General features: G+C 37.6%; 1 protein-coding gene and 1 long non-coding RNA gene across 7 annotated transcripts in view; one reads left to right on the top strand and one right to left on the bottom strand.

Annotated features, from left to right (window-relative positions):
- Positions 1-75: 75 nt before the first annotated feature.
- Positions 76-13,973, top strand: LOC113943357. Its single transcript, XR_003526294.1, has 3 exons — positions 76-1,114; positions 2,295-2,410; positions 13,861-13,973. It is a non-coding gene; the product is annotated as an uncharacterized LOC113943357 (long non-coding RNA).
- The window catches only part of ERBIN (erbb2 interacting protein), a 109,571-nt gene continuing 104,071 nt past the window's right edge, over positions 8,563-14,062 (bottom strand). For all 6 annotated transcript variants that reach the window (XM_027634989.1, XM_027634985.1, XM_027634984.1 and 3 more), the window contains one exon: positions 8,563-11,774. In XM_027634989.1, coding sequence (XP_027490790.1) covers positions 11,667-11,774 — 108 coding nt within the window. In that variant the 3' untranslated portion in view covers positions 8,563-11,666. The remainder of the gene's footprint in view (positions 11,775-14,062) is intronic.

Here is a 14,062-nt window from a genome sequence, read left to right as displayed (position 1 = left end):
AAGGGGCGCGGGCTGCGAGAGGCCGCCCCTGCCGCGAGCTCTTGCGCGCGCACGGCGGCCGCTGCGCGCCGGGCCAGGGGTGGTGCCGGAGACCCCGTGGGTATCGCGGTCCTCTCAGGGAGTGCCTGCCAGCGGCTAGGGCCGCTATGACCACCGTCCGGGCCAATTTCCCATTTAAATGCTCTTTTGGTGGCCAAGTTCAATGAAAGACAGTTTAATCCCCCTAGGGAATAAAACCTTGAGACACCCTGTGTCTAAACAGGAACGGGCTGTAATAGATGGGTTGCTAATGCTTCTGTTATATCTTGACTGCAAATCTATCCCACCTAAATTGACTTTACCTGGAGTTGTAGTTGAAGTTCTCGTGAAAAATTAAATTGGCTGGAGAAAATGAGACTGAGCACTTTGTGTGTCTGTGAGCACTCTGAAGGATCAAACTGTTATCTTTCCTACGTGGTACAGAGCTGTGCATCTTGGCACTGAAAAGTTTAAGGTTTCAGACAGTTTGTAAGCCTTTCCAAAACCCGAACCTGAACTCAGAAGGGACTGAAGTGTTTTTGAGGTTATCTGGGCTAAAAAAGTACTGCAAATTTGTGATGGTTCCCTGAGCAAGTAGGTCTGTTGTTACAGAATGTCCATAGATAAATCTGGGTATTGCTTCCTTTATTCAGATTTATTTTATGTAAAAATGCCTGTGAATATATTTAAGGTAGGACTTATTTCAAAATGATAATTGGTGCACTCATATTCTTCTTCTAAATTAAATCCATATTCAAACATTTTAAAAGATTTTAAAAGATTTAAAATCTAAGTTAAATCCTTTCAGCCATTCTGGTAGCTTCTAATTAGCCCAAGTTGAGAAACGTTTAACTGGAGAATTCCAGATCTTTTGTTATATATTGTGCAAAGTCAAACTCTGGTATGATTATTCTGTATAGTTTCCTTACGTTTTCACTAACTCACCTCTTTTAAAGATGGTTAGCAGAGGTAGAGAAGTAACTACTGCTTTGAATATTGTTATGCTTTCTCTTTGCATCTCTCAGTAACAATTAGCTCTAAAATTCACAAAGAAAAGCTCTGTGATGTCATAACTGTCTGAGATACCATCCTTCAGGTAAAGCCCTTAATACTACATATGAAATTCTGAGCTCCTGGTCTGCTTTTTGAAAGCAAAACAAGCAAAACACTGTTTAAATTTTGTACTTGTCAGTCCCCAAATGTAAAATGGTGAAGTCTTTAAATAAGAGCAACTACTAACCTTTTGTCTAAGTATTTCATGATTTTCCCACCAGGATTAAAAAGCATTTACTAGGAAATGTTAATTGCAAGTACCAGCAGAAAAATATTGGCAATTTAGAAGGAAGTTACAGTAAAAGCTGTTTTAGATGATCACGAGATAAGTCTTTTTCCTTACAAGAAGTCACCTTTAGAGCAGACGGTGGTCTGATAGAGGTAGACACCTGTGTGGAACTTGCTGCACTTCCATGGGTAGAGAATGGAAATCATATGAGGTAAAATACAGACATAAGCATTAGAAAGCTTTCTTTAGCCTTCTTTAAATGGAACCTTAAAGATTTCAAAAAGAGCTAACAATTATTTGATAAAAATAAAATAGTTCTAAGTTTAAGTAATTTATGAGAAGTAAAATTTAACTTCAGATTTAACTAATACTGCAGTATGGGTAAAATTTGCCTGTGGAAATCCAAAGTCCTAGGATTTTGTTGCCTTAAGAGACCGCAGAAAACAGGACTCCGAGCCAACTTAGTGTATAAGATAAAGAGAGTAGGTCCTTTAATTCCAGGCCTGAGGCCCACAGGAATACATATTGACGCGCCTCTTGTGTCCAGGGGGTCCCACAATTTAAGGTGTTAACCCATCCAATCCCAGATTTGTCCTCCCCCCAGCACGCTCCTCTAGAAATTGAGGCAGGGAGCTCTGGACCTCCTCTTCCTCAACCTCCTCTCCATCACAGCACATATAGTCCTTGGAGTCCCTCCAAACTCCTGGGTTTGATGGTCGCTGTGCCTGTGTGATATCTTGTTGTCCAGGCCAGTGTGCAGATGTTCTTAAACAGAATGAAGGCCTACCTTGGGGGAAGTCTAAGCAAGCTAATAGAATTTTGAGGGAGTGATATGGAATGGGGTAAAAGTATTGCGAAAATGTGTAAACTACTGTGCTAAAGGCTGAGGGATATAATACAGCTACTTATAAAATCTACAAAAAGCTAAAAATCCAAAAATCCACAGGCATCAGTCCCCCCTTTTAGAGGTTTGACAAAATTCAATCTTTTCTAGCCTCTACCACTTATACTGAGAAAGTCTGAAGCAAGGAAGAGGTCCCCATGGCCAAGGAGAATCAGGTTAAAGGAATTGTTCACATGGAAAACCGCTGGACCTGATGGGATGTTCCTGTGAGTGTTGAGAAATCCAGTGAATGTTACTGTGAGACCACCACTAATTATCTTTGAAAGGTCATAGTGTTTGGGGAGGTGAACGTCACGTCTAGATTTCAGATGGGCAAGAAGGAGCACTGGTAAAACTATAGGCCAGGCACTTCAATCCCTGGGAAAGTGATGGAGCAAATCCTCCAACCAGCCATTTTCAAACATGTTAAAGGACAAGAAGGAGACCAGGAGTTGTGAGGATGGATTTACAAAGAGGAAATTGTGCTACCTGCTGGTAGCCTTCTGCAGTGAAATGACTGGCTCCACAAATGAGGGTAGAGCAGCTAGTACTGTTTATCTTCACCTTAGCAAGGCTTTTGTGACTTTGTCCCATGACATCCCATAAAACATTTTTCTTTGCTCTTTCAGAAGCAGTATGAGAATGCCGCTAAAAGCCAGTATATTTGTATAGCCTGTGCTATGTAAGTTTTACTTCCATACACAGTAACTTTACACCACCTGCCCCATCATACAACCAAAATTCCAGTATTTTGCATAGATTAGTGATGCAGAACACAGGAAACGAGTATTTCTTTTACAACATGAATGTTCCTTCTCTTGTGAATTAATCAAGAAGAATAATCTTCAAATGCCAGTCTCCTCCTACTACTCACAGTAGACTGACTGTTCAAATTGACTGCTGATAATACTCCTATTTTCTTCAGTTTTGCCCAAACACATGTTCCAGGTTGGGATATTCTTCTGCCTCTCATAATCAGTCAAGAATTTTACTCCATGTGTAATTTCATGCACAGATGCTTGCCAAGTTCTGCTCATGGCCAAATTCTCAGTTCTGATAGTATGAACTGTTAGTAGCCAGAGCAGACAGTTAACATGAAATCTGAAATCAAGAGTATGTGTTTTACCTATAGTTATTTCAACACATTTTTTTCTACAATAAAACTGCATGTGAAAGTAGGATTTTTGAAATATCTAATGCAATTCAGACTCACACCTCAGTTTAAACTTGAACTAACTTTCAAATACAGACAAATTGAAAAATGTTAACGTAGCATTTCATAGACAGTAGCTTTTATTCTAAACTCCAGCAGATCTACAGCGCTTCCGAAATGCTAGAAGTTGCTTTCACCTCCTTTCCATTGTTATACCATTCAGATTTATCAGGTAGCTGCTATCTGTTTTGTATACACCTTAGTATAATTTTTGGGTTTTTTTCAAGAAGACTGCTGTGTAGAACTGAGAAAATATCTTACAGAAAAAGAACTCTTAATGCTGCGAAGTAACCCCCAATCCACCACAGCTGAAAAATTATACAAAATGCATTTTAAAAGAACTATTTTTCACAAAATATAAGACCAAATTTATATACCTACCTAGAAAAAATTATAAAAATATTTTTCCCAGATAATTTTTTCTCATGGAGTAACTATTTTCCCCAAATGACAGTTGATCTAGAAATCTTAAAATCCTCCTTATATTGAAATTAACAGATGAACTATACATAGTCAATGTAAGTAGCTGAAATCCTTTCAAACCTCCTGGCTCTGATGGCAGTCAACAGTACAAACTGGCATTGGTAAACTGTGAGATTTCTACATCTGCTTTTTATCTGTTTTATGGCAAACACATGAAAAAAAAATTAGTATTGTTATGTTGAACATAGCAGTATCTGTTAAAAGAGTTGTATTAGCAGGTATATGAGTTACAATTAAATTCTTCTCCCTATAAAATTGCTTAATTCAAAAATGGAGTAGCTTTTCTCAACTTACAATTATTTTTAAACTTACCTCAAAGTAAAATGAGAGACTCAGCTGTCAACCTCAGACAGTATTTTTATCTCTGAATCTACAAGCACACATTAACAGAGGAAGAGCATCACTACCATTTGGAGACTGGAAAAATGCACTAAAGTGGGTAAAATTTGAGAATCTTAATCTGAGAACAGATTCTACATCCAATTACTGTTTCACGGCAGCATTTCTTCAGTCATTTATAAAATCTAATATCTGTTTTCCACATAACACCACTTATAGAAGCATTTAATTTTTCAGAAAATCCCGTTTTCAGCTGTATGAAAGTCTACATATCAGTAGATAAACTGTAAGTTTTTTGATATATTTTTAAAATTAGAATCTGTGACTATGTATGTGTAGGGAAAGGAAAAGATGATGTAAAAATTCAGATTTTAATTTATTTATTTTTTCAATTAAGTTGAATGTCTGCTGAGAAATCTTATACTTGATGTTTTTCTGGCAGGACATGCCATTGCAACTGTTTGGATAGGTGCCCACTATTTCTGGAGGGAAGAAAGGATCTTTTTTCTTTGGTGTGAGCTTATCCTGCTAGGAGACACAGCATGTCATTCTACGTAAGGGGAAGATGTTTTTAAACCTCAAAAAACCTTATCTGAACAAGATTATTAAAAGGAGTTGAACAGAAAAATCTAGATTTCACTTGGAAGAACCTCCTCTCCTTCCCAGCCAGTGTTTGTAGGAGCAGGACAAAAAGTTTGCTTCGTAGCATAAAAATACAGTAGAACCTTTATAACTGTGAAATTTGAAAACATACCTGAGTATAAAACTCTGTGAAGATAAACGCTAATGCTTTATTTACTATGCTCTAATTTCTATTTGAAAGTGGCATAAAATAGGCATGATTTCAGTTCAGTAAGTACTATGGCTGAAAAAAATTTTTGGTGTCTTAAGATGTCTTAAAATATAAGCACGTCATGATTAATTCTGTAATAGATTAATTACAATCTACAATTAAAAGAACACCACAGATCGCTTACTGCAGAGCCAGAAAATCACTCCATGTATTTTTATAGCTTTTAAAATTAAAATGCAGCAGAAAAAAAATTATTCAGAGGTTTTATCTGTTTGGAGGCTTTTCAGCATGGTTTCTAACCCTTGCATGCATCAACTCCAACCTCATCAGTCACTTCTCATTACAGTTAACAAATGAGACAATTTTACGTAATTATTGCATTTTTCTCAGCTAACCAGCTGTTACAATCTATTTCAATATTTATTAGTAAACCTCAGTTTCTCTGCAGTGAAGCCATGGCTTTCAACTGAAGTAGTTTTTGGCAGCAACATTCTCAGCAAAAATATCTTTTCCATATTCAAAACCAGTTGTTGATTATTCTACTGTGAGTGGAAGTTTTTCCAGACAAAAACGAATCAAATATGCTAAAATGTTGATGTTAGGAGCCTTGGCACAATACTTTCAAATCCTCTATTTTGCCAGTGTATACTTATAATTCAGTAGAAAGCTTTTTCCCCTTTTTGTTGGTTTGTTGTATTTTTTTTCTTTCTCCAGAGTTTCTTCCACAAATCATCAACATTAGCAGTTAAATGAAAATTTCTCTGCAGAGCATCTGGTTCATCTGCTACCAGTTTCTCTATTAAGACAGTTCTTGAAAAGTTTGTTCAGAGTGGTATTTTCATATCTGGCAAACAAGAGTGAATATTCTGCCACAGTTTTTTTTCATTAATTTGGACAATCCTGAAGCATAAACAGTTCAGCCATTTGCAGTGTCCAACCATGCCTCATGAAATGGATGCAGTGCAGAGCCATATTTCCCTCTGTATTATGCAGCTGCAAAAATAGATGTTACAGGCTCCTGTGATCACAAATTTAATTTCCAGTGCTCTGAGGTTCAGGACATGTAAAAGCTTGTCATTTCAGCAAGATGGCCTTTTAAGGAGAATTGTTCTTGGCCATCTCAGGAACCTTGCTAGCACAGACACATGTTCTCTTGCATGCTCTTACTGCCTCTCTAAAACTTTTAATCGGGTATTCATATAAATATGAGGGGCTGAAAAAATCAGCCATTACAAGCTACATGTTAACTGAATCTTTCACAGCTCAATAATATTTATGCATAATTGCAACTTACTTTTGACAGGCACAAAATCCTGGGCGGGGTATTTCTGATGTAGTCTAAAATATTGGTTGTAGTGCTCATTTTATGTTTTCCTTTAGGCCAAACAGCTGCTACTTTTTCCATGCTTATTGCTTTATCCTTAATACAAAGCAATAGTTCAAATTGCAGTATAGAAATACAATCACATTCTGACAGACAGTGTCAGGAAAAGCCAATACAAGTAAGCAAAGAGCTGAAAATCTGGGAATGCAACAGTGAAGAAGGTCTGAACTACCAGGAGGGGTGATGGCTGCCTGTACTTTAAATGAGGCCCTTAGAACGTGGTAGAAGGGAGGCTGGAAACCCTCCAAGAAACTTTAGGGTACCTGCTGCTGCCAGGGCTGTGAGCCTGGGGCAGCTCTGGCAGCTTCTAGCGGGTGTGGTCAGGAGCCCTTGACGCAGGGTACCCGGAGCCTTTGTTGCAGCTGCCCCTGGCTTGGGGGAGAGGGTGATGCTCCCACCCTTTAGCTGGTGCTAGGGAAAGGCCTGTGTCAGAGTTTGTCGGATCAGAGAGAGTACCTGAGGCCTCTCCTGGACCTTACCTGCAGGTGCTGTGTTGCTAAGCAGAGGAGTTACAGAAGTCAGCAACTTGTGCAGCTCAGGGAGAGACAGGATCTCCTCAGACCCAACATTTCTAGAGCCCTGGACCCCCATCATGATGCAGACTGGGACAGTCTATCACTAGCAGAACCACAAGTGGAATACCAGTGGAAGGCAACAGCTGGAAACTGGTGGCTTCCAGCACCACATCCAAGGCTCCTAGTTATAGTGCACTGGTAACATTTAGTATAGCAGAGCCTCAGTTCCAAGGCAGTCTCATAGATGCTGCAATAAAATCTTCTGCACACATTCCAAAAATGAATTTAATCTGAGGCAACAGAAATACAACAACAGAAATACACTTTCTCTTTGAAAAAGTGCCTTCAGTCATAAAAGCACAACTTGGATCCAGCATTCTAAGGTGCTTGATGAAAAAGTAAAACGCTGAGTTATGAAATAATGTCCAAAGAGGGAGTAGATATAGAAAACCTAAATAAAGCAGGGCCTAATACTCCAGGGTCATCAGGGCTGTAACCTGTTATAATTAAAATCAGTTTTCTGCATAGAGAAGTAGGAAGTCAAGTATGGTAGCAGTATGCCAGATCCACATATACACAGAAAAAAGACTAAACAATTTGCATTTCTACATTGTTGTGTGTTTTCCAAGGAAATTGGATGTAAAGCTGAATTAAGCTCTCGTGTGAAATTGTGCCTAGCTCTTCAATTTCTTTACCATGTAACACTTGTACACCTCTTCAGGACACTCCTAATCTTAACCCTACTCACTGACCTAGACAGCCCTTTCTGCTGTCAAAACTACTTAGTTTGCAACTGAAGTCCTTGCTCTGTGACAGAAGCCACTCACTGCCCTATCTGATTTCATTGTAAGACTGAGGTGTATTAGCTCTGGCTGAGCTGGAGTTCATTTCCCCATAGCAGGCCTCACAGTGCTGTGCTTTGCATTGGTAGCTAGAAAGGTGTTGATAACATACCAGTGTTTTGGCTACTGCTGAGCAGTGCTGGCACAGCATCAGCACTGTCTCTCCAACATTCCCCCATCAGTAGACTGGGGGTAGGCAAGGTCCTGGGAGGGAACACAACAAGGGCAGCTGACCCAAACTGACCTTAGGAGTATTACAGACAATATGATGTCAGCTCAGATATAAGACCTAAGAAAAGGAGGAGGAAGGGGGGACATTTGTTATTTACAATGTTTGCCTTCCAGAGCAAACGCTGTGTGTGCTGAAGCCCCGCTTCCCAGGAAGCGTCCAGACATCACTTGCTGATGGGGAGAATAAAATTATTATTTATTTTCTCTTTGCCTGTACACGCACTTTTGCTTCAATAAAACTGCGTTAATCTCAACCTATGAGTCATTTTCCATCTTCTTTTCTCTCCTGTGCACCTAGGGAATGGGGAGTGATAAAACAACTTGGTGGGAACCTGGTGTCCAGCCAAGGTCAATCCACCACATCATATTATTTACAAAGTCTTTCTTTGTTGTGAATAACCCAGTCTTGAAATGAAATCACCTAGAACAGAGGCGTGGGCACTGAGATGAACAGAGCCAGGAACACAAATAAGACTTTACTAATGTGTATTGATAGAGTTACATCTACAGATACTGTAGAAGAATAAAACAGTGTTATGGAGAATTTCCTAGAACTCAAATAAGTCAATTTCACACAGCTTTAAAGAGCATTAGTTTATTATCTATTCTCCATGTGTTACCTCAGAAACAGTCTAGTTATATACAAAAATTTGGAATGTTGAATAAATGCTGATCAATAGAAACATTACATAGCTGTTGACAAGGGAATAGTTCTAACCAAAACCAAAATAATCATAAATATTTGATTCTGTGTGTTGCTTATTGCTATGTTTGTGTTCATAGAATGCTTTCAAGTATATACACATTTTTTTAACTCCAGTCCAAAAGAGAAACTAAAAAATATTTACATAATAAATACATGGGAGACTTCATTTTTTCATTACATCAGTTGAACTGATTCTTTAATGAACTATTAAGAATAGAAAGAATTAACAGAGTTTGCATGAACTCATTGCCATGCTGAGTAACTTAGGCTGCTGATGGATTTTATTCTATTCAAAATGTAGTTTAAGATGCATTCAAAATGAAAAGTGCCGATATTGTCTCTCCTCCTGCTGAATCCTGGTTGGAGTAGTTCAGGAGACATTTTTCTCCCACTCTCTGTAAAATCATTTAGTCTGACATGTTTACCTTCACACACTGACAATGACAAAAACACATTTCAATCCACTGAAAAATCAAACATTTACTGAGTAAAATCAGCAAAATCCATATTTTATTAGATGGTTAATTTGCTAACTGACGGAAGACAAGCTTTGGCCAAGTATTTTCACAAGAAGTACTAAATCTCTTGCTATAAATCTCTAGTTGTATAGTTCTACCACAGCCAAACAGTTTTTGGTAGAATTTTCCTGTGATACATAAACCTGAAAATTAAGTGACACAACAACATTTGAAACTTCTGTTATCATTAAAGCAAAATATAATACAGTATAATTTCTCAGTGGTATATTTAAATGTACTGCAAAATGTATACAAAGTCAGTCCAAGATCAATAAAGAATCAGTTCTGCTTTTTGGACTTTTCCCTTCTCAAAGATACAGGTTTTGTAGAAGACGAAAGTAATTTAGGACTTGTCTGTATGTATCCCCATTAAAAGGCAGTGTGTGATAAAAATAACATGATTAAAAATAATGAACATGTGATGCAAACATTTTGCATTTTCAATAAAAAAATAGAAACTAACCAACAACTAAACACATCTTAGAAGCGGAACACTGAAGCCTGCCATTATATAGCTATGTTTCTCATTCTTTTCTTTGAAGATTACCAGCACACAGAAAATAAGTGAATTTTATCAAAATACAGCACGTTTCTACTAATATATCCAAAAAATCGTTTTCTATGTAAATATTACTGAAAATCAAATAAAAAGAATTAAAATATACAAAGAGTTGTTAAAGGGTTTCAATTAAAATTATTAAAACTATACACAGTACAATAAGCAATAGTTAACATCTTTGAAAGAAGTGCAATAATATTGGCGTTAACTTATTAAAAAAGTACTGCCTGTTTATTACTGCTAGCTATGTATCTCTCTCTTCCAGCTCATTGTCCCAAAAGTAAAGGAAGCTGGTGTTTTTGCTAGCTTTATTAAAAGCATTTACTTTTGGGGTTGAAAAAAGCGCTTATACCTGTCTCAAACTACCAACTTTTATGTAATTAAAAATGAACTGCAATAACTGAATATTGCTCCAATGATAGGCTAATCATTAGCCCTGCTTAAAAACAGTTTTCGGTCTTCTGTGGCACTTTTCCCTGGTCCATAACAACCGTATGAATTATCACTGCAGGTTATGCAGTCTCTATTCAATTACAAAGGAGAAAGATAATGTTTCTGGTAAACAAAATTAATAGAAGCATAACTGAACATTTTATACAGTAATAAGGAACAAAGGCAGCCTGTGGTAAATCACTATTACATTAATGTAGTTAGAAACCCTTTAATGACTCTGAAGTGTCTAGTTCACATTTAATGTTACCTGTAGGAACAGCCCTTTAAGAAACCTCATTACCAATTGGTGGGTTGTAAGTACACCCTCCCTTTGCTCTCCCATCTCACCACAGCAATTCTCCACCACTGCTCAAAGTTTCAAAACTTGCTTTGGTTGCCTAGCTCCATGCGTATGGTTTCCGTTTTGATTAACAAAGCAATGCAAAGGCCAAACAAAATCAAGATGTCTTTCATAATCCTTCCTGCACCATTTGCTTTTGTGTCTGTTTAAATATATATTACAGGCAACAACCTTAAAAACTGGCCATTTCAGTTTCATTTTTAAAATCTGTACGCTTAAAATGGAGTTCTTTTTATAAAGATAAAAGTATCGCCATTTCCACAAAATTCAGGATTTCTATCGCAGAGAAAAATCTCTGGGCACATTTCCACAGTACTGTTGAAAAAATTATGTATGCAAGAAAACCCAACTAAACATAAATCACATGTGGCAAATGAATATTGAATGACTACATTAAGAACAAATCCTGTATAATATCACAAATTTGTAGTTATAGTCTTCCTAAAAAAACACCATAAGCTTTTATTGCATTTTCTATTGGTAGATGTACACTCCAGAACTAAACACTTTTTCTTCTTTCCTGATTCCAGATTTATATAGCAGATAATTATTCCACCTGACCTTTATTCTGTCCAATCAGCACCACCTTCCATCTACCCATTCATCTATACAATGTGCACATAGCAAAGCCAACACTTCATATCCCCATTCATATCTACAGAAGTGGTTCAGCATAACACATTAATATGTGGTGAATCAAAATAAAGGCAATAAACAGCTACAGGATAGACAGCCCTGCCATCTGTCCATTGGCTACGACTGAGGCTTCGCAAAGCCTTGCACGAAGTTTAGTAATGTGTATGAATTATCAAAAAATAAACCTACCATCTGTACAAAAAAAACAACACAGGTTTGTTCTTGGAGGAGTGATCCTTAGATTGCTATAATGCTTAAAAACAAGTTTATTCACCATACGCATTTCTAAAATTATTTCTTGTACGTTCTATACAGTGGTTTTGCCCTCTTTAACCACAAGTTCAGTATTTCCTATACAAATTTTGATCATAATTCTTTTCGAGTTCTTTTAATGTATAAAAATATGCAAAATATTGTTTCTCCTAAGTCCTTCAATGAATCCTGTTGGCTTATCCCCACAATCAAAGGTACTTATGAAGAAACTTCTCGTACAATGATGAGTTCCACAGCATTCTGAAAAGTCTTTAGCAAAGATACAGCTTGTCCATGATCAATATTGATGAAGCTGTAGCCATTAGCCTAAAAGGAAATATTTAAAGCTCAAAATGACAGTCTTATATGCCATATTAGTGAAACACAACTCATATTTCATGTTAGTTTTTTTTAAGCTTTAAGGTTTAAAATAACCAAATTCTATATGAATGCAGAGAATAAAACACAGCAGATTTGCAGATTAGTTGAACATGTATCTGTATGCTACAAAAAAACCCTGAACTACTGTGTCAGCCTTGGAAGAATTTTGCAAATAACCAAAGGAAAACCAAACTTTGAACCATTAACATCACACATCTAATTTATCAGTCTTAATACAGACACACCAGAAAACCCCTAAACCTTGTACAAACCACCTTGTACAAACCTTGTACAAATTTTAAGTAACAGACTATTAGAAATGGCATTTGTGATAAATTAAAACTATTGAAGCCCGTAACAAAAAACATTAATAGCATAGGGAGCCATTTTAGGGTGTGAGACCTGTGGAGGTCATCCCCAACTTGAATGTGCCTATTACTCTAAACAACATTGTTACTGTTGGACAAGTTTGTCTTGGCAAACACAGGCAGGCCTAAGCAGCCTTAAAAACCAGGGAAAACGTGGCTATGGTTCAACTTCTCCGAGTACTACTGCAAATTCACATTCAGTTCAGGCAGCAAAATCTTGCAGAAGGACAGATTCATCCAGTTTAACTGTTATTGCTTCCAGCTGTGCATCCCACCTTTCTCCCTGAGCTGCTTATGTGGTGACAGAGTGAACTTGCCATGCTCTCTGTGCCTTAGCTATGCCACTTTGAAAGCTGCAGTTCCTAATCCCATCACCGAACACTTGCAGTTGTTACCAGCTGAATCCTTGGTTATTAAACCAGTGGTTTTCAAATCTTTCTAGTGTTGCAGAGGAAGATTTAAATACACTGTTCAGAAAGCAAAAGCAGCAACAACCGACCCAAATCATTATTTGTACAGAATGTCCTAGCCCTAGTCTTAAGTCTTACTTGCAATTATCAAGTCACTAGTTGTGTAGAATATTTTATTAGACATACGGATTACACATGCACTGTAATATGCATGCCTATTGCATGTTTTACAGAGAACGCTGCAAAATCAAGCATAAGGAAAGGCATTTTGGAAGAGATGATATTCAGTAAAAAACCCCACAAATTGTCTGAGTGGTAACAAGGCAGAGTGGGGCTGTCATCACATCATCACTGGAATTATCACAGGTATAAAGAACGTGCTGTTACACAAAATATATTCTTAGTTATGAGAAAGGAAGCAGCCTCTAATTGTCTAAGCATGAAAATGCAACTTCACCTTTAGCTCTTTTTCAAACTATGAATTCCTCATTAAACAAAAATCTTTAATTTGAAGAATTAGACTAAGTTTTCAATTTCGCTTTGTTTTAGAAAACTGTTCACAGGATGTGGTTTCATGGAGATACTAGTGGGGAAGGTGGTGTTTGGTTTTGGGTTTTTTGTTTGTTCTGTTTTTAGAAAACTAAAATGCATTAGAGTCAACTTCACCAACATTCTCAAGTCACTAATGTGGTGAATAATTATTTTTAACAAGCTTTGCAACTTAAAGGGTGGCTACAACAATGTTCAAATGTCCCCTTAGCCCATTTCCTTAAGAAACTGTTAATTTCTCTGACCCCTCCCCAGATAGCTTAATGAGTTCACTAGACAAATACAAACAAATCTGATACAGAAGAGGTCTGAAAGGTACAAACACAGATTAAAGAACTACACAGCTTGCAGCCCAGAAGCCATGACTCCTGAACCTGGTGCACTGGCAGCAGATGGGGCAGCCAGGAGGTCCGTGCTGGGACCAGCCAGCTGAGAGGCAGCTTCTGCATGTCCAGACTGCCAGTGGAGGAGAAGCAGCAAGGGCTGGCAGGAACTGCAGGGTGGAGAGGGATTAACAGCAAAATGCAGCTGGGGAGAGGGGCTGTGAGGGGTTAAGTGCTGGTGTTCTGACAACACATTATTCAGAACACTGCATGTGAACAACTATAAAATGAAAAACTGAATGACAGTAAAGCCTACTGAAATGCTCATGTTCCACTTTAAATGACATTGTTTTGTCATTGTTTCTTGTTGTTTTGTTTTTAGAAGTGTGAAAAATGTTCAGAATTTGAAAAAATGATCCACCATGCTTCAGTCCACATCACCTATCCTGATGCTAGGTGGAAGAAAATTAAAAGCATCATCCCAGAATATAAGAAGAAAATCTGGAAAAGATACTGGTAATCTATCTAAAAATTAAACATTCTGCTCTTAGGTGCAAACTAAAAATGAACTGGTATATTACATA

Source organism: Corapipo altera, unplaced genomic scaffold (assembly GCF_003945725.1).
Source record: "Corapipo altera isolate COAL_440 unplaced genomic scaffold, ASM394572v1 61411, whole genome shotgun sequence".
NCBI lineage: Eukaryota > Metazoa > Chordata > Aves > Passeriformes > Pipridae > Corapipo > Corapipo altera.
The sequence above is the reverse complement of the archived record's forward strand: the minus strand, read 5'-3'. Positions and strand labels throughout refer to the sequence as shown.